Raw genomic sequence first — 21,634 nt, 5'->3', positions numbered from 1 at the left:
CATGTCGTTCGAATAGAAACCCACGCTCCAGATCTGAAAGTATTCAACTCGGAACCCGCTGGTGGTAGCAGAGGAAGAGGGAGGCCCCCACTGCGATGGAAAGATCAGGTGGAGAAGGACTTGGCTTCACTTGGCGTTTCCAATTGGCGTCAGTTGGCACAGAAGAGAAACGACTGGCGTGCTTTACTGAACTCGGCCAAAATCGCTACAGCGCCAAAAAAGAAGAATAAGTATTAAAAGTTACCTAGCAGGGTATCAAATGGATACAATATACACGGATTTTTCCAAGGCCTTTGATAGAATTTCGCACACGATTTTAATTAGTGAACTTTCGCAGCTTGGTTTTCACTCGTGCATGCTTCAGTGGATAAAGATCTATCTATCACACAGAACTAGTTCTGTTGTTCTTGATGGCGCTTCTTCGAAGACCTTTTTGCTCACCTCTGGAGTTCCGCAAGTTAGTATATTGGGCCCGTTGTTCTTGTTGTTGTTGTTGTTGTTGTAGCGGCTACAACAACCCCGCCCAGGACGGTTGGTATTTTAGTCGTTGTCGTCAAGTTCCACTAACGGCAACCCTAGGAAGCGTGCAGCTTCTGTGGGATTTGTCCACAGGGACAAGGCCGTTAGGGTTGTCGGGTTTTCCGGGCATGCGAAGAGATGTTTCGAGTCATGTGGGGTCTCTCCGCATGCCGGACACTCATTCGGCACATCCTCATTCAACCTACTCAAGTAGGAGTTCAACCTGCTGCAGTAGCCGGAGCGAAGTTGTGCGAGTGTTGTGCGTGTCTCCCGAGGCAGATGAAGCTCCGTCTCGTCTATGTCCGGGGGTGGTATGCCTAGAACGGCATTCACAGGTCTAGAGTCTACATAACTCGAGACTGAGTCCCTGTGAATGCCGTTCAGGGCCTGTCTGTAAGCTGTCGGGTCCAGAGGTTGCTTAATGAACCTCTGGACTTCGTCCGTCAGTTCATATAGATGCCTCCTGACGTGCCTAGGCGAGGGCTCCTCTGCAAGCAGCTGTCTGCTTGGGTGGCCACTTCTGTGGCTCCCGATCAGGAACTGCTTGCAGAGCATTATATTGTGCTCCTTTACAGGGAGCATTTGCGCCTCGCCGTGCAGGTGGTGTTCAGGCGACATCAAGAGGCATCCTGTCGCTGTCCTGAGTGCGGTGTTCTGTACAGTCTGTAGCTTCGTCCACTGCGTCCTACTAGTCCCTGGCGACCACACTGGCGCTGCGTAGTTCAAAACCGGCCGGCCTATTGCCTTGTATGTTGCCAGCAACGTTTCTTTGTCTTTGCCCCAAGTACTGCCGGCTAGCGACTTGAGGACCTTGTTGCGGCTCTGTACTTTATTGACAATAGCGGTTGAGTGCGCAGAGAAGGAGAGCAGGCTGTCGAATGTTACTCCGAGTATTTTGGGGTTATTCACCGTCGGAATTGGTGTGTCATCGACGTGAATCCCCAGCGGTAGCCTGACCTCCTTCGTCCAGGTTGTGAACAGGGTCGCGGAGGATTTCGTAGGGGAGAGGGCTAGACACTTTGCAGTGAAGAAGCGAGAAAGTTCGGAGAGATAGCCGTTTACTTTCGAACACAGGTCATCAATTCCATTCCCAGTCGCCATAATCGAGCAATCGTCGGCATAGGAGACAATCGAGACTCCCTCTGGTGGTTGAGGGAGCTTTGAAATGTAAAAGTTAAACAGTAGCGGGGAAAGGACACCACCCTGAGGAACCCCCTGTTTTATTTTTCGCTGCTTACTCGTTTTGTCTCTAAACATTACCGACGAATGTCGACCACTTAGATAATTTGCCGACCACCGTTTGAGCCTCTGTGGGAGAGAGGAGGCCTCTATATCTTCTAGTAGCGTGGAATGGCAGACGGTGTCAAACGCCTTTGACAAGTCCAACGCTACTAGAATCGTTCTCTCACAGGGACGGTTACGGTTAAGGCCACGAGTTATCTGAGTGTTTATGGCGTTAAGTGCTGTTGTTGTACTGTGCACTTTACGGAAACCATGCTGATGCTTCGCTGGGGTCAGGTGGTTTGTGAAGTACGGGAGTAGCAAGGCCTCGAGTGTCTTCGCTACCGGGGAAAGGAGTGTAATCGGACGATACGAATCTCCTTTGTTGGCAGGTTTCCCCGGTTTGAGCAGTGGGACCACTCTCCCCACCTTCCAGATGTCTGGGATGATGAGAGTGGCCATTGACAAGTTGAGGACCTCCGTTAGGTACGCTACCCCCGCAGGACCCAAATTTTTCAGCATCAGCATGCATATTCCGTCGGGACCCATGGCTTTGGAGGCTTTCGCCTTCCCGATGGCCACCTGAACTTCACCGCAAGTGAAAGCAAGGGGGGCACAAGTTGTTGGCAGTTTGTGCAGCCTTCTGGTCACTCGACGCTTGGCTTTGTCCACCGGAGGATGCAGTATGAACTGCCGGCTAAAATAGCTCGCGCATCTCTCCGGGTCCGACGAAGCATGGTCGCCGAAGGAAATTTCGACTCTGTCGTCGTGCTTCGTCGGATTAGACAATGACCTCACGGTTGACCAAAGCTTGCTCACACCAGAGGTGAAATTGCAAGTCTTCAGATGCTCCTCCCACTTCTTCCGCTTATGTACGTTTACTAGTTGCCGAATCTCCGCGTTGAGATCCCTGATACGGGGATCTCCGGGATCGGCCTGACGAAGGCTATCACGCTCGTCAGCTAGAACAGCCGCTTCGGCAGGGAAGTTTGGACGTGGGTCCGATATGCATCCTGCCGGTATGAAGCGAGCTGCAGCAGCAGTGATAGCCCTGCGGAACTTACGTTCACCGAGATGGACGTCGGTTGGTGTGGGGAGCGCTGCGAAGGTGTTTTCGGTAAACTCCGCGTAACCTTTCCAATCAGCTTTAGAAAAGTTGATATAGGTCCGGTGTTTGGCGGAGGCAAAGTCGGTTGGTTTATCAATCGAGATGACTATGGGTAGATGGTCTGATGCTAGAGTCAGCATAGGTCGCCACGTTATGCTGTTTATCAGACCAGCGCTGACTATTGTGATGTCTGGCGAGCTACTGCAGTTACCCATAATCCTGGTGGGTGCGTCGTCGTTCATTGTGCAGAATGTCGAATCGTCTATCTGCTCAGCCAAGTCTGTTCCCCTACGATCGTTTGACAGGCTTGAGTGCCAAAGATCGTGGTGCGCATTAAAGTCACCTACTACCATACGGTTTTCACCTCTGAGGAGCGCACCTATATCAGGGTGATATCCTGCCGGGCAGCAGGTGACAGGGGGTATGTATATGTTAAATATTTCGAGCTCGACATCGCCTGACCGGATAGCGATGCCCTGACATTCTAGGGTGGTATCCCTGCGGTCGATGTCTGCTTCGATAAGACGATACTGCACGGTGTGGTGCGTGATGAACGCTAAGCCACCACCATTATCTCGCTCGCGATCTCGACGGTGCACGTTGTACCCGGCGCAATTCAACAAAGTTGAATTGCTGTGCAACTTCGTCTCTTGGACCGCAGCTATCAATATACCATGCCGACACATGAAGACGGTTATCTCCTCAATCTTGCTCTGTAGCCCGTTGCAGTTAAATTGAAGGAGCTTCATGTGGTTCGGGAGACGTGTCGTGATGTGGGGTGTAAGTGAAGTGTATGTTCTTGCCGCCGTTGGCTGTGTGTGCTGCTGTGGTGATTGTCGCCCTGTGGTGGTGGCGGGGGGCGTCGCAATTGGGGTCTGCGACCGAGCAGCGCAACACGGGCCCTCGAAGTTCCCAGTCCAATCTCGCGTGGTACGCAGACTCAGGTCTAAAGTGGCACCAGCCAAGGCAGGTGTTGCACTTGACTGATGTCAATTACGGACTATCCTGGTCTGACATACCGTTTTTCTTTTTGGAACTTAAAAACAAGACTTTAGAGTATATTGTGACAAAATTTCACTGCAATCGCAGGCTTAGAATATATAAATAATTGCAATTGTTTAAATTATTGTTATTATAGAAGTAATTGTATTGCAAATGTTATTCTGCAAATCTTTCTATTGTAAAGGGAAAAGCTTCAGCAACTCTCAAAAAAAATTTCAACAAATTTCATCAAAAGGGTCGCGAGTTAGGAATTTTTTTCTCAAGAATTGCAATATTCGTATAATACCAAAAACAACAAAAACGAAGTGCAATTTCGAAAAACCGTCCAAAGTGTATTTTTGTTCAATAATTATCTACAGATTCCCACAATTGTCTTCACTTTCCAGAAAATCAATGAAAATTCATTCATTGACACAGTTGGCGTGGTTTGACTCACATCTAATAATGACGCGCTTCTACTTCACGCTGATCTTGACAGATTATTTTTGTGGTGTGTTAAGAATCGCTTATTTATTAACATTAACAAATGTAACCAAATCACGTTTTCAAAACAATCTACAGCGCTACCCACATCATACCGTATTTCTGATACTAGATTTAAGTCTCTCAACGTAGTTAAGGACCTAGGAGTATTTTTCGATTCGAAATTACTTTCATTACGCATGTAAATTATATTGTAGCTAATTCATTTTCGATGCTTGCTTTTCTAAGACGCAACAGTACTGCATTTCTGAATCCCTATACTCACAAAGGCTTATACTCTGCAATTGTTCGGTCAAGATTAGAGTACGCTGCCTTTATTTGGAGACCTTATTACCAAGCCCACATAAACAGGATTGAGTCAGTCCAGCGCGTGTTTATCCAACACGCCTTAAGATCGCTTAACTTCTCCGACCCTGTCCCATCCTATTTTTCACGTTGTCAATTAATTAACTTAATGCCGTTGCAAAACTGAAGAATTTTCCTGTCCATTTCCTTCATTTTCCTTCAATGTTGCTAGCAGAATTTTGCGGCATACTGATTTGTTTAGAGTCGCTATTAGCAAAACTCTTTACAGCCGAAATGCTCCCTTAAATAGAACTTTGCAAGAAATCAATACGATTTCTAGTTCTCTAGACCTTGATCTCTCTATGCCAAAGGGTATATTCCGAAATCGGCTTGAATCTTATTTAAGTAATCTCAATAATATTTTATAATATGTAATTTTTTCTAATATGTAAAGTCTGTAAGAACATCCTGTTGATAGACTTCATAAACAAATAAATAAATAAATACCAACTGTGACGCCGCCCACTACCACCACAGACAACCGCCTTTGCAGCAGCAGGCACAGCATGTGGCGGCCCGGCAACACACCTCACATTCCAATAAGTCTCCCTGGCGCACGAAGATTTAACGATTTAACTGTAATGGACTTCAGAGCAAGATCAAGGAGATAGCAGTCTTCATTGGTCGGCACGGAATATTAATAGCTGCTGTCCAAGAGACGAAGCTGCATGGCTATTCAACCGGATACAACGTGCACCGTTGAGATCGCGAGCAAGATAACGGTGGTGGCCTAGCGTTCATTACGCACCACACCGTGCAGTATCGTCTTGTCGAAATATTTAAAGTATGTATATCCCCTAACTCAGGGGTTCCCAAACTTTTTTCACCTCGGTACCCTTGTTGTGCTAAAAAAATTTCGCGGCACCCCTACTCTTCAAATGTCTACGAAAACAAGAAAACACAATGCAAACTTTATGCTCCTTTAGCTTTACCGTGAGGACTGAAATTGTTTTGATGTTTTCATTATTTCCTTTAAGTTTATTGGGAGCTTTGACAATTTTACCCTGAAATCATTTGACGCTGAAAGCTTGATGGTGTATTTGTTTTTAACTGACTTCACAAAAGGAAGGTTATCAATTCGTCGGAGTATTTTTATATTATTTTTTTCTATGTATGTTACTGCATAACTTTGGACCACGTTAACCGACTACTATACTTCTTTTTTAAATGAAAGCTGTTACCTGACAGGTGGTCTAATGTGGTTTAAATCCGATCATTGGATCATGAATAGATTAACGATAATCTTAAATTCTTAGATGGGAATTGACATCGGTTTTGTTTTTTTGCTTGAAAATTACTTCTTTATGTAAGCATTTGTTGAAAATGCAGTCTCACATAGAAATGTAAAAGTAAGGCCCCTATTATGAGTTGCATTTGATCTTCGACTGTGGTCGAAAGTGCTGATCTAACGAATTTTCATTTGGTATTATCAGAGAACGTACATATATGAACGTAAATGATCGTATGTAAATTTGTGCAAATTAAAATGAGATAAAAAAGAAACGAGTTTATAAAACCTGGGTAAAATTAGTACAACGGAGTTCTGGTTCAACGATTCGTCAAAGGATGAGAGCTTGGTAAACTGGCCAGGAGTAGAAAATGTTTAAGAGGGTTTAAGTGTAGTCTTTCGAATATATTTTGACATAAAATATATTTAAGGAATTTGTCTACAGATTTATTAAAAACTTCCGACTGTCTAAAGAGGCGTTTGTGAGCCGAATCTATTTAAAATATTTTAAAACTATCAACAGCATACGATCTTGTTCTCAGAGATTTATTTATTTTATTTATTTATTTATTTATTTATTTTTTACAGTCTTAGACTTATATTGCAACAAAGATTTAACAGTCTTATAATTAGATTTAGATTTAAAATGTAAATATTAAATATTAAATACAAAATACAAAATCGTGCCAACTGAAGCCATCCTCAGAGTCAATGTTGGGAAATTATTCGACAATGTTTTTTTTCCAAACCTTCCAAGTTAACGCTGGTAATGCGCGTTAGCGCTATGAATATAATTTTTACAGCCAATTTCACGAAAGCAATTTAAGTGAAAAATGATTTTACTTTTTTGAATTTTATATGGAAACTGCTACTGAAACCGGCTGCTATCAATTTTCTTAGCGTTAACTTCGAAGTTACATACGTACATAGTACTTTGTTTAAAAAACCAGAGATGTATTTTAATTTCGCACGCCTCTATTATCTTCGCAGCGTCATCCAATTCGGGTTTTAAATTTAGTGGCGGCATCTTCCTAGTCGCCAGGAAATACCGAGGGATCATACAGTGACTTCTCGTGGCGTTTTCTGCCTCTTGCTTCATCCTAAACATCGCTCCTTTCGTTTTTCCAACCACCTCAAGTATCCGCACACTTCCTCCTTTTCAAACCATTGTTTTGTACAAATTTGTCGATAGCTTTAAATCATGTTGATTCGCTCTTTGACAGTGTGATTGTGAAGTTCCAAAGAATAAGTAGAATACACACGTGCGCGAAACTGCTGCGCTTGTTACGAGAACTGCCCAGCCAACAAAAAATCGGAACATTAATCCGAAAACGGTAAGAAAAGTGGATGAAACGCGGATTAGGTCTACAAAAGTACCGAAAGTGGTTGTGAAAAGTGTACGTTTTCCGCTATTTGACAAAACGTACTGGGGAACTATGCTTAATAGCGAAATATCCCTTTGCTGCAAGCTGACGAGCCGCTGAAGGTAATTTTAATAAAAATCAAATTTTTTTTTGATTTCCTGGCCGCCATGTTGAAGTTTGATTAAACCGCTAGCGTTGTGTATGGAAAATCTAAAGAATTTGCCGCATCACTAGTATAATCTAGCCACTACCGGCACCCCAGGGTGCCGCGTCACCCACTTTGGGGAGGCCTGCCCTAACTAACTAATCCACATTATTAAAATAATTCCGGCGCCCTCAGTTTTTTTTGCAACTGTATTTAAGTAAAATTTAATGAAATACGCTATAAAACTGTATTTAGTGAAGAAAAATAAATGTTCCCTTAATTTTATATAGGATTTTCGGGAATTTTAGCATCAGGTACATCTCTTTTCAGCGTCCAACAGTAGTCAGCAGACCTATTTGGGCTCCATTTTCCCTAGTACCTAGTAGTTCCTATAGGCTTGAAAAACAGCTTCTCGTAAAAACAAAATCGCCGTTCGGAGTCGTCGTACAACTGGTGGACCCCCCCCTTTATGTGACAACATCAAGGCGCACGTCACAAATCGGAGGAGAAGCTCGGCCAAACACATGTGTAAGCGCCAGTCTATTATTATTATTATTATTCCTATAGGCTGTTAGAAAATTACTGACCAACTCTTCATAGATTTCGGCTTTGTGGTTTCCAAGAAAATTATTAACATTTCGAAAACATGTCTATGCGGATTTTTCGATCACTTAAGTTTTTCTTCAAACTGTTCATCAGCCAATAGATCTCTAATTTGTGGCCCAGCAAATATGCCCTCTTTGATTTGGGCATCGCTGATTTTTGGGAATTTGTTTTAAGTAACGAAAACAAGTTTTTCATTAGTCCGAGTTTGATGTGCAGTGGAGGTAGCAATACATCAGGAGCATGTAGAACATTTCGTTGGCCTGGTGTAAGAGCATTTCGCTTCACGGAAGGTGGCGCCGATGGCAATACCGCTAATCGGCACTCAGTGAATTTGACAGAATCAGCTGTTTTGCTGACGTCACAGTCGAGATGACAGCAGAAGTGATGTGCTGAGTCAATACTTCTAAGTATCCAATGCTCTCGATACTCCGTACCGAAACATTTAGGTTTCGAATAAAAGCGCACATAGGCCATAAATATGGAAAAAACGGTTCAGGGGAGACTCGCCTATCAAAACCCGAATGTAGGAGCCAATAGAGTTTTTAATACTGATTCAAATGAAAGATGTATATATGTCGGTTCGAGGCCATAAAATACAGAGAAACTCTTACTTGTTTGAAGCATTTTTGTTCCAGCTGAATCGGACGATATCTTTTTGTAGGTAGATTCTGTAACCAGTTAGCGACAGATTCTATAACTAGTTAGCGACAATTTTCGAATCGGTATCGGTTTTGTTGACGTATGATATGAAACATTTTTACGTCAACAAGCGCGATATATCGATCCGAAACTTGTCGCTAACTGGTTACAGAATCTTAANACGGCGACGTAACGCCAAAATTACTCTCACGAATTCTGCTGCAATCGGCGCAATCTTGTATTCCATCGTTCTTGATTTCGCTTAGGCCACACCTTTTTAAAATAGTGCTCTTTCTTATCTCAACTATCCAACTCACAAATAAAACAACAAAATTTAGTATATCAAAACTGTTACTTATATGCATATATAGCTTCCCGGAAGGGAAGGGCATTTGTTCCCATTGTGTAACAGTACAGCTTTTAAACTAACCTTCGACGAATCTATGAACAACCGCCAGTCAGATGTTTCATATTCGATCTTCAGCTGCAAAATGCTATATTGCCATCTTGAGAAACAAACTTAAAAATTCCGTATGTCGCTTTCTGTATGCGGATATTTTGGTATTTTTTTCCAATAAATTCTAATCATGAAACCGGGAAGCCATAAGTTCTGCCAGTCTTTTACTGAGATCCAAATCACGTATCAAGTCTTGAAATCGTTTTAAATTAAAAAATTAGGTTGCTTGTTTGAATGAATGGATTGAAAATTGGGATCATTTGAATCTTAATCCTCCGATATGCCCAGACGAATGTGAGCCCATCTGTCCAGAAGCAGGTCACAGGTTGCCAACGGAACTCTTTAACCCTCCCTTTCCGAGATGATGTCCCCAGCGTGCCTTGCGTACCCGATTCATCAGCCCTGCAATTTCCAGTGATGTCACTGTGTCCCGGAACCCAAATCGACTTAATTTGGAAGTACTCCGAGGCACTTGAGAGAGATATCAGGCATTTCCCGACCAATTTCGATCATACCATAAGCGATCCCAGCACTTTGATTGCTGCTTGGCTATCAGAGCGGATATTTACCCTCTTAGTTGGCAAGAGGTGGGTGCGTAGCCAATCGGCTGCCTCTTTTATAGCGGCCACCTCTGGTAGAAAGACGCTGCAGAAGTCCGACAGTCTGAACATAAGATCTATCGAGAGTTCCCGAGAGTAGACCCTCCTCCCACTCTACCGTCCAGCTTCAATCCGTCCGTGAATATGTTTATTGGACCACTGTTCCAGAGACTGCCATTCTCCCATTCGCTCCTTGGAGGAATGTGCGTGGAGACATATCCGTTTGATCCATATCAATGACACCCATTCCTTGGTCTCTTTGCCCCGAGTTTACTCCCTCTTGAGACCTCTGTCTCTTAGGAGCTGAATGAGGTGCGCTCGCATCTCAGATAACTGAGAAACATCCTGACCACCGTTGCTTTCCAAAATCTTGGTTGCCATGCGTCTGTCTGAGTACGCCTTACCAAGGGCTGTTGTTTCGGCGACCTAACCCCGCTTAGATCGGCGATACCCCTCAATCATTGTTCGTCCATGGAGCAACTCCTTGCAGCCGGATTGCTCCGCATCCTTCTTCTCCGGGCGGGCGTAGAGCCCAACCCCGGACCAGAAACGTATTTCTGCTGTGTTTGCCAGAATCGACTCCATCCAAACTCCACTTCGGTTAGGTGCAATTCATGCAACGGATGGAGTCACCTAAGAACCTGCTCTGGCCTTAGGTCTCATCGGGAGTGGACCACAAGCTATGTGGCTCCCTGCTGCTCAAGCCAAACGGCACAATCAGCCTCCACGGCTACCCGCTCGCGCAACGCACCCAACACCCGAAGAGCCTGCACGGCTCCGAGAAGCTCCTCTGGGCAGCAGCAAACCTCCCATATTGATAGCTGCGGTTCAAGAAACGAAGTTGCACAGCAACTCAACTCTATTCGGTTGCGCCGCCTACAATGTGCTCCGTAAAGATCGCGACCGAGATAATGGTGGCGGAATAACGTTCATCCAACACCACACAGTGCAGTATCGGCTTATCGAAGAAGACATCGACCCGAGGGACAACACCCTAGAATGTCAGGGCATAGCTGTCCGGTCAGGCGATGTCGAGCTCGAAATATTCAGCGTCTATATACCCCCTGTCACCTGCTGCCCGGCAGGATATCACCCTGATATAGGTTCACTACTCAGAGGTGAAAACCGAATGGTAGTAGGTGACTTCAACGCGCACCACGATCTCTGGCACTCAAGCCTGGCCAATGATCGTAGGGGAAACCTTTTGGCTGAGCAGATAGACGATTCGACTTTCTGCACCATGAACGACGACGCCCCCACCAGGATTATGGGTAGCTGCAGCAGCTCGCCAGACCTCACAATTGCTAGCGCTGGTTTGATCAATAGCATTTCATGGCGACCTATGCACTAGCATCAGACCATCTACCCATAATCATCTCGATCATTAAGCCCACCGACTTTGCTCCCGCTGACCACCGAACCTACACCAACTTCAACAAAGCTGATTGAAACGGCTTCACAGAAGTCACCGAAAGCAGCTTCGCCGCACTTCCCACACCCACAAACATACATACTGGCGAACGCCAGTTCCGCAGGGTAGTCACTGCCGCAGCGGCTCGCTTCATCCCGTCTGGACGTATCGCGGAAGTCCGCCAAAATTTCCCGGCAGAAGCAGCTGTACTAGCAAATGAGCGTGACCACCTACGCCAGGTCGACCCCGGGGACCCTCGTCTGAGGGACCATAATTTGGAGATTCGGCAACTGGTAAATCAGCATAAGCGGAAAAAGTGGGAGGAGCACTTGAAGGCCTGTAACTTTACATCTGGTGTGAGTAAGCTCTGGTCAACCGTGGGGTCCCTGTCTAACCCAACGAAGCGCGACGACAGAGTGGAAATCTCTTTCGAAGGTCGCGCTTCGTCGGACCCGAAGAAATCCGCAGCCCACTTTAGTAGGCAATTCAGGAGGCTGCACAAGCTGCCAAACAACAGTGCACCACTTGTTTTCACCAGCTGTGAAGTGGAGGGGGGCCATCGGGAATCTGTATGCTGATGCTAAAACATTTAGGGCTTAAGGGAGTAGCTTACCTAACGGAGGTCCTCAACCTGTCCATGGCCACTCTCATCATTCCTGATGTGTGGAAATCAGGGAGAGTGGTCCCACTGCTGAAACCGGGAAAGCCCGCCAACAAAGGAGACTCTTATCGCCCGATAACGCTCCTTCCCCCGGTCGCGAAGACACCTGAGTCCCTACTACTCCCATACTTCACCTGCCACCTGACCCCAGCGAAGCACCAGCACGCATTCCGCAAAGTGCACAGCACAACAACAGCACTTATCGCCATAAACACCCAAATAACTCGTGGCCTAAATCGAAACCGCCCCTGTGNCTGAGTCCCTACTACTCCCATACTTCACCTGCCACCTGACCCCAGCGAAGCACCAGCACGCATTCCGCAAAGTGCACAGCACAACAACAGCACTTATCGCCATAAACACCCAAATAACTCGTGGCCTAAATCGAAACCGCCCCTGTGAGAGAACGGTCCTAGTAGCGCTGGACTTGTCAAAGGCATTTGACACCGTCTGCCATTCCACGCTACTAGAATACATCGAGGCCTCCTCCTCAACCACCTGAGGGAGTTTCCCTGATCTCATACGCTGACATTTTGGCGTCCGGGAATGGAATTGATGGCCTCTGCTCAAAAGTGAACGACTATCTCTCGCTTCTTCACTGCAAGGAGCCTAACACTCTCCCCAACGAAATCAACGGCGACCCTCTTCACCACCTGGACGAAGGAGGTCAGGCTAGAGTTAGGTATACACGTCGATGGCACACCAATACCGACTGTAAACAACCCGAAAATTTTAGGGGTCACCTTCGATAGCCTGCTCTCCTACTCCACGCACACAACCGCAGTTGTCAATAAAGTACAGAGCCGCAACAAGGAAACAAGAACAAGAAACGTTGCTGGCAACTTACAAGGCATTTGGCCGGCCGGTTCTAAACTATGCTGCGCCAGTTTGGACGCCGGGGACTAGTTGGACGCAGTGGACGAAGCTACAGACTTGTCAGAACGCCGCACTCCGGACAGCGACTGGGTGCCTTCTGATGACGCCTGAGAACCACCTACACAGCGAGGCCCAAGTGCTCCCCGTAAGGGAACACAACAAAATGCTGTGTAAGCAATTTCTGGTGGGGTGTCACAGAAGTGAACACCCAAGCAGACCTTGGCTTCAGGAGGAGCCTCGGCCCAGGCACGTCAGGGGGCACCTATTCGTATACAAGGACGCAGTCCAACAATACGTTGACCAACCACTGGACCCGACGACATACAGACAAGCCATCAACGACATTCATAGAGTCAGTTACCACCTACCTCGACTCTCGACCTATGAATGCCGTAGTAGGAGCCCAATCACCACCTGTAGAAGAGACGGAGCTTCAACTGCCAAGAGAGACCCGCGTTACCCTGGCTAAATTACGGTCTGGATACTGTAGCCGCCTCAACAGCTACCTGTCCAGACTCGACCCCAATATCCCCAATGAGTGCCCGGCATGTGGAGAGTCCCCCCACGACACCAACCACCTCTTTACATGCCAGCTCAATCCGACTCAGCTAACACCCCTCTCCCTCTGGTCCGAACCCATTGAAACAGCTCGTTTCCTGGGCCTCCCGTTAGTTGAGCTTGACGAAAATGATTGCACGTAGACCCGAAAAAAGCGGGGCTTAGTAGTGCTGCTACAACAACGACAACAAAAACAACAACAACAATAACAGCAAAAACAACAGCAACTACACCACAACTCCACCTCAGTCAAGTGCAATGCTTGCGAGGGGTGGAGTCACCTGAGAGTCTGCTCAGGACTACGGACACATCGGCAGTGGACCACATCGTTTGTGGCCCCCTGCTGCTCAAACAGAGCAGCCTCCACGGCTAACCCCACTCCACCTGAGCAGCTCCACACAAACACCACAGCACCACAACATAACAACACAATAGACCACACCGCAACCACGACAGGCCACATAACAGACACAACCGCACCACCACCCACACGCCGCCGCCAACAACTCCTGGTTCCTCCTACAATCTGCACGGTATGTCAGACCAGGATATTCCGTAATGTGACATCAGTCAAGTGCGACACCTGCCTTGGCTGGTGCCACTTTAGGGCATGTTCAGGTCTGCGCACCACGCGAGACTTGACCAGGAGCTTCGATGGCCCGTGTTGCGCTGCACGGTCGCAAACCCCAACTGCGACGCCGCCCACTACCACCACAGGGCGGCAACCTCCACAGCAGCGCACACAGCCAATGGCGGCAAGGCCACACAAGTCCCTCACACCCCGCATAACTACACGTCTCCCTAACCACATAAAGCTCCCTCAATTCAGAGCAAGATCGAGCACATAACCGTCTTCATGGGAAGGCATGGTATATTGATAGCTGCGGTCCAAGAGACACCGTGCAGTATCGTCTTATTGAAGCAGACATAGACCGCAGGGACACCACCATAGAATGTCAGGGCATTGCTATCCGGCCAGGCGATGTTGAGCTCGAAATATTTAATGTGTACATACCCCCTGTCACTTGCTGCCCGGCAAGGTGAAAACCGTATGGTAGTAGGTGACTTTAATGCGCACCACGATCTTTGGCACTCAAGCCTGTCAAACGATCGTAGGAGAACAGACTGGGCTGAGCAGATAGACGATTCGACATTCTGCACAATGAACGTCGACGCACTCACCAGGATTATGGGCAGCTGCTGNTACCTGTCCAGACTCGACCCCAATATCCCCAATGAGTGCCCGGCATGTGAAGGATCCCCCCACGACACCAACCACCTCTTTACATGCCAGCTCAATCCGACTCAGCTACCACCCCTCTCCCTCTGGTCCGAACCCATTGAAACAGCTCGTTTCCTCGGCCTCCCGTTAGTTGAGCTTGACGAAAATGATTGCACGTAGACCCGAAAAAAGCGGGGCTTAGTAGTGCTGCTACAACAACGACAACAAAAACAACAACAACAATAACAGCAAAAACAACAGCAACTACACCACAACTCCACCTCAGTCAAGTGCAATGCTTGCGAGGGGTGGAGTCACCTGAGAGTCTGCTCAGGACTACGGACACATCGGCAGTGGACCACATCGTTTGTGGCCCCCTGCTGCTCAAACAGAGCAGCCTCCACGGCTAACCCCACTCCACCTGAGCAGCTCCACACAAACACCACAGCACCACAACATAACAACACAATAGACCACACCGCAACCACGACAGGCCACATAACAGACACAACCGCACCACCACCCACACGCCGCCGCCAACAACTCCTGGTTCCTCCTACAATCTGCACGGTATGTCAGACCAGGATATTCCGTAATGTGACATCAGTCAAGTGCGACACCTGCCTTGGCTGGTGCCACTTTAGGGCATGTTCAGGTCTGCGCACCACGCGAGACTTGACCAGGAGCTTCGATGGCCCGTGTTGCGCTGCACGGTCGCAAACCCCAACTGCGACGCCGCCCACTACCACCACAGGGCGGCAACCTCCACAGCAGCGCACACAGCCAATGGCGGCAAGGCCACACAAGTCCCTCACACCCCGCATAACTACACGTCTCCCTAACCACATAAAGCTCCCTCAATTCAGAGCAAGATCGAGCACATAACCGTCTTCATGGGAAGGCATGGTATATTGATAGCTGCGGTCCAAGAGACACCGTGCAGTATCGTCTTATTGAAGCAGACATAGACCGCAGGGACACCACCATAGAATGTCAGGGCATTGCTATCCGGCCAGGCGATGTTGAGCTCGAAATATTTAATGTGTACATACCCCCTGTCACTTGCTGCCCGGCAAGGTGAAAACCGTATGGTAGTAGGTGACTTTAATGCGCACCACGATCTTTGGCACTCAAGCCTGTCAAACGATCGTAGGAGAACAGACTGGGCTGAGCAGATAGACGATTCGACATTCTGCACAATGAACGTCGACGCACTCACCAGGATTATGGGCAGCTGCTGCAGCTCGTCAGACCTAACAATAGTCAGCGCTGGTCTAATAAACAGCGTATCGTGGCGACCTATGCTGACCCTAGCATCACAGCATCTGCCCATAGTCATCTCGATTGATAAACCTACCGACTTTGCTTCCGCGGATCACCGCACCTATGTCATCTTTTCCAAAGCTGACTGGAAAGACTTCGAGGATGTTACTGAAAGCGCCTTCACTGCCCTAATCGCACCAACCGTCGTTCACGTATGTGAGCGTAAATTCCGTAGGGTTGTCACTGCCGCTTTGGTCAACCGTGAAGTCATTGACCAACGACGAAGCATGACGACAGAGTTGAAATAGACTTTGGTGACCTCACTTCGTCGGACCCGGAGCGAAAGCCACCAAAGCCATTCTACCCGAAGGAATTTGTATGTTGATGCTGAAAAATTTGGGTCCCGCGGGTGTGGATTATTTAACCAAGATCCTCAACCTGTCAATGGCCACTCTCATCATTCCAGACATCTGGAAAATTGGGAGAGTCGTCCTACAACTTAAACCGGGGAAACCGTCCAACAAGGCAGAAACCTGTCGCCTGATAACTCTCCTTTTCCCGGTAGCGAAGCCACTTGAGGCCCTTCTACTCCCGCACTATACAAACCACCTGACCCCAGCGACGCATCAGCATGGGTTCCGTAAAGTTCACAGCACAACAGCACTGAACGCCATAAATACCAAGATAACTCATGGCCTCAACCGGAACCGCCCCTGTTAGAGAAGCATTCTAGTAGAGCTGGACCTGTCTAAGGCGTTCGACACTGTCAGCTATTTATTTATTTATTTATTTATTTATTTATTTATTTATTTATTTATTTATTTATTTATTTATTTATTTATTTATTTATTTATTTATTACAGTCATTTGACCTATATACATTCACGTATATACATTTGAATTATGTATTGCAATATATAATAAAGGTAAAGTTAAAATTAATGCTTAATGCTATTCAACGCTACTAGAAGACATAGAGACCTCCTCTCTCCCACAGGGACTCAAACGGACGAACTATGGGTGAATTCCAATACGTCAAAATACAAAGCATCAGTCTATTTAATATCTAAACAGCACTAGAAGAAAAAATCTAACTTGCGCAACTTAGTAGAAAACTAGCACCTACCCGTGGTTGAGCACATTTGGCATTACAATCTATTGAGGTTTAGAAATACTTGATGCTTTGTATTTTGACGTTTTGGAATGCAAGAAGGTCTTCAAGTCGCTAGCCGGCAGCACCTGGGGCAAAGACAAAGCCACGTTTCAGGCAAATTACAAGGTAATTCGCCGGCCGGTAGTGGATGAAGCTGCAGACTTGCCAAAACCCGGCCCTCAGGACAGCGACAGGATGCCTTTTGCTCATAAGATCTCCGTTGAGTATAACACAATGCTCGGCAGCAGTGTCTAGTTGGGAGCCACAGACGTGGTCCCGCAAAAAGACAACTGCTTACGGAAGAGCCCTTGCCCAGGCACGTCAGGAGGCATCTCTAGGAACTGACGGACGAAGTCCAGAGGTTTATCAAACAACCTCTGGACCCAACAGCTTATCGACAGGCCTTGAGCGGCAGAGAGGCAGTGTGGAGTTATGTAGACTCTTGACCTGTGACCGCCGTTCTGGGCACACAACCACCAGACGTAGACGAGACAGAACTTCGTCTGCCTCATCAGACTCGGACCACAATAGCCCAACTTCGATCTGGTTACTGCAGCAGGTTGAACTCATACCTGAGCAGAATAAACGAAGATGTTCTAAACGAATGCTAACAGCATCTCTTCGCAGGCCCACTGAACCCCACCCTACTGACGCCCCTGTCCCTATGGACAGACCCCATCGAGGCTGCACGCCTCCTCGGGCTACCGCCAATAGAGCTTGACGACAACGATTGAGAAATTAACCGATGTGGGCGCGATTGTTGCAGCCGCTACAACAACAATAACAATAATATTCTAATTACCTGTACAACGATACCAATTTATGGGAATTTTAAGATTTGGAAATTAGCACCTTGTCCCCTACTGCAATCACAATATTCGTTTGCACAAAAAATTTTATGTACCCTTGAAATCGGGAAAAAGGGGCGGGTCACCTCCACTTTTCCATGTTTCCCCCGGTGAGGAGTCGCTATTCTGCACTTGTGGAACTCTCCTTTCTGTGTTGCCGAAGAAAAGGAGCTGAAAACCTTTTGCAGAGATATTTCGTGGATATTTTTTGTGTGTGACAGTTCAGCTCGGAAATTTCCAAAAAAAAAACATTTTTAAAACCGAGATTGGTAAAAATTAGGGCACAGATATAGTATTTTTTTTATAAAGTGTATACCCTTGTCTACAAGTGTGTGTAATTTTTTTTTGATTCGGGCCACGCGTTTGGGGACACAGATATAGTATTTTTTTTAATAAAGTGTATACTCTTGTCTACAAGTGTGTGTCAATTTTTTTTGATTCGGGTCACACGTTTGGGGACATCAACCCAAAATCGTTGTCCAAATAACTAAACCGTACTTTGATGTTCTTTTCCCTCATATTATTGTAATTAAATTAAAGATTTTAATATTAAACTCACCTGATTTATCTTCAACTCTTTATATTTCTCCAGTTTGGTGTCATAACTAGTCCGAAGTATATCTTGTTCCTGGGAAAGGCTAAGGTTATTTTTCATCATTTCTGAAAGCTCTGATTTAAGTTCTGTTGTTCGTGAAATACGATCCAAGTAGTAACCAATAAATTCAACACTAAAGGCAGGAGCTATGTGCCACTTTTTGCGAATATCCGTCAGAGATGCAATCTGTGCTTCTTGTCGTTCAAGCAATTCCACATCAATGGCCATTATGTTTGCCTTTGACAATAATCGCTTACATGCCGAAGCAGAAGTTGTTAAAAGACGCGACATTTTTTGAGTTGGTACCCAAGGAGCGGGTTTCAACTTCTTGTTGTTCGAATACTTTGTCTGATATTTTAAGAGTTTGCGTTTAATACGTAACTGAGCTGGACAGGGATCGTCATGCTTAAATAAAATTTTTCCTTTCTGTTTTTCTTGCATATTTAACCGTAGATTATAGTAATTTCTTTTTCGACGCTTTATCATTTCTTTCTCCGAATGCACTTTACAGTGAGCAAAAAAAGGATCGGCTGCATCTGCTTCTTCATGATGTGCCTCCGTTAGAAATCCAGCCACCTGGGCACAAGTTACATGGAAATATGTCTTACACATGCCAGCATCACATCCAATACAAACACCTGTTCGTGCAAATCGCGGAGTTTCACAAAGACTACAAACTTTAGTTCCCCACTTGCTGTAGGGCATTTCGAATAAAGTAACAGAAGATAGTTGGTCTACTTCCCCAAAAGCAACTCCTGGTATATATAAAGCGCAAATTAAATGCACCCACTTTCCTACATCCGTTTCTTTGTATATTCCACCTTTATTTGGACATAGCTCACAAATTGGTTCGGAAACGCCGGCACGGCAAGCTTCACAAAACCACGGTTCAGTCGAACATGTAGAGTTTGTGCTTGAAATACTCAAATTGTCATTCACACCGTAGCATCCTTCATGTACAGATACCCCACAGCCATCACATTCTATTATTTCGTTTGAGTCATCACTCCGATCCCCCAGGCATACGCAACAAATAGGTTTTACTGCTTTTTTGGCCTCTATATATCGATGTATGTCTACTTTCTGCAAAGCTCTTATTTCTCTAAAACCATTGACTTGGGGCTTGGAAACATCAATTTTATGTTGCTCCGGTGACAAATCATCCGATATACTTTCGTTGTCAGTGCTGTTAGAAGACGAGTTTTCTTCATTACTATCCGGATCCTCCTCTTCGCTATCATGATCTTCTATTCTGAAATCGCTATCTGATGAACTTTCTCCAAGATCCAAATCTAAAAGCGCCTGAGTGGTCATTTTTGGTTGTCTTACACGCTGCAAAGACATTTTTTTTATATAAACATTAATCAAAAATTTTATTAAAAATGTTAAACAGTGGCAAAAAAATTACGAGTAGGCTTAGCAAACTATCGACAATAGGAATTCAAACCACAGTATAGACAGTAACCAACCTTTTTGGCACAATATAACCAGTAAACAACCTTCGGTGAATTTGGCGACTGCCTTCCTCGGGGATGAATATGCTAGGGATGAAATTATTGGTATACACGGCTTCCAAGCACACAGGGTTGCTTTTAAGAAACAAAAAATAATTAAATCCAAATAGTTTCAAAAAGTATAGTGTAAAACGAAATTTATTGAACAATTCCACATAAAATGGTATACATAAATGACGCATTTTCTAAACGATTTAAATTAAACGTATTTGCGAATTGATAGAAAAGTACTACGGATTGTTTATTTTTTGTTAACTATGAGGTGAATGAAAATTTTCAACCCGGTTTGATTTTATTACTAAGGCGTCTAATAAATTCATGGCTTTTTCTAGAAGAATAAATGTCAGTAAAGACAAGTCGTTTTTGTATAATTTCTGATTTTAATTGCTCAACTTCTTTTGAACCAGAGCAACTGTCAAAAATTTCCAACAGTAAAAAGTTACGAATTGGCACAGCAGAAATGTAAAATTTTCTCGCCATAATAAAAAGTTTTTTCAACATGGAACTTTTCTACTAATTGACATGAAATTACTACCTCAACGCTCGGAGCGCTGCCACTGAGGGCCTTTGCCAACTGATTAAAAAGAGAAAATTTGGTAAGACCAAACAAAAATTTTGAGATTTTTCGTTGTGAATACGAATGCCATAGTTTTTACCTAGCTCGTGGGGCTACGCAAAATTTTGACAACTTGTAAATATGTATACACATAAAGTTGTTGGCGGTAATAAGGAGTCAAAATTAAAATGGAGAAAAGAACAAAAAGCGTAGGTTAGTTGTCAGTTATAAAATAAATCCAATTTATTTGCGAATATTTGTTTATTCTTTTTATTGAAAGGCAACCACTCGGAAAAGCTTGTGTTAATTATATTGATAACAGAACCTGGCAGCTCGCACGTTGTCTAAATTCTCAAGTAACATAAAGTCCACAAAAAAATAAGTACGCCATGTATAAATTTTAACAATACACAAAAATAGAGTTTTCGCACGAGCGTTTGTATGGTTTTTCAACACCATTTATAATTTTCTTTTAATAAAATCACGATTTGACAAATACTTAAATTTATTTAACTAATAATAATACAGCACACAACCCTGAAATCTAAGAAAAAGTCTGAGGAAGGCCATTAAATAGCAGCACACAACCCTGTGCCTTCCTCAGAAGTGAATATAACTACAACAACAACGACTACTACAACAACAACCCAAAAAGCACAGTATAGCCAGTAAGGTCGGTGTTATGCAGACAAACTTTTGTTTGCCAAATTAAATGGCGGCTGCTTAGTTTGCTCGGAGGTGGTTATGTCGAGTTTGGCACAGGGTTGCACGTTCATTATGGTTTTCATGGCTATTGCCAACACGAAATGAGAATTTCAGATGTACATAACGCGCAAAATTTAAAATTTTTGTATATGGCAACACCGAATTTGCTGCAGTTTGACCAAACAAAATTAGTTTGCTGTTACTACGTTTATACGCATGCATAAGTCGCTTTAATTCATTTCGCCGCGATTCAAAACATATGTATAAACTGAATTTCAATTCGCTTTGAAAGAGCGAAGTGTTTTGGCTCACACTCCATTTCAAATCGGTAGTTTAATTCTCCAGACAGTTAGATAGAGCGTATAAACACTGCTCGCACTCAAAGCGAATTGGAGATCGGCTGTTCCGCTCAAATTCCAAATAATCGCATCAGTATTTAAAAGCTGATTAATAATAATTATTATAATCGTTCTTTTTCTTTGCCACGATTTTATAATGCCGAATAAAACTAGATTTTTATCACTTCCCATTATGTTAACTTATAAAATGTCAAATG

General features: G+C 45.0%; 1 protein-coding gene across 2 annotated transcripts in view; it reads right to left on the bottom strand.

The window, feature by feature from the left end:
* LOC108361663 (PHD finger protein 14-like) overlaps positions 1-19,767 on the bottom strand; it is a 34,335-nt gene extending 14,568 nt beyond the window's left edge. The window contains exons 1-2 of one of the 2 annotated variants that reach the window (XM_017614353.1): positions 19,712-19,767; positions 18,206-19,635 (exon numbers count right to left, since the gene is read on the bottom strand). In XM_017614353.1, coding sequence (XP_017469842.1) covers positions 18,238-19,617 — 1,380 coding nt within the window. In that variant the 5' untranslated portion in view covers positions 19,618-19,635; positions 19,712-19,767 and the 3' untranslated portion in view covers positions 18,206-18,237. Of the gene's footprint in view, positions 1-18,205 lie in introns of those variants that run through there. The other variant, XM_017614352.1, reaches the window with a different exon arrangement.
* Between the last annotated feature and the right edge of the window lie 1,867 nt (positions 19,768-21,634).

Source organism: Rhagoletis zephyria, unplaced genomic scaffold, assembly GCF_001687245.7.
Source record: "Rhagoletis zephyria isolate East Lansing unplaced genomic scaffold, Rhagoletis_zephyria_1.1 Rzeph_scaffold_00812, whole genome shotgun sequence".
Classification (NCBI taxonomy): Eukaryota; Metazoa; Arthropoda; class Insecta; order Diptera; family Tephritidae; genus Rhagoletis; species Rhagoletis zephyria.
The sequence above is the reverse complement of the archived record's forward strand: the minus strand, read 5'-3'. Positions and strand labels throughout refer to the sequence as shown.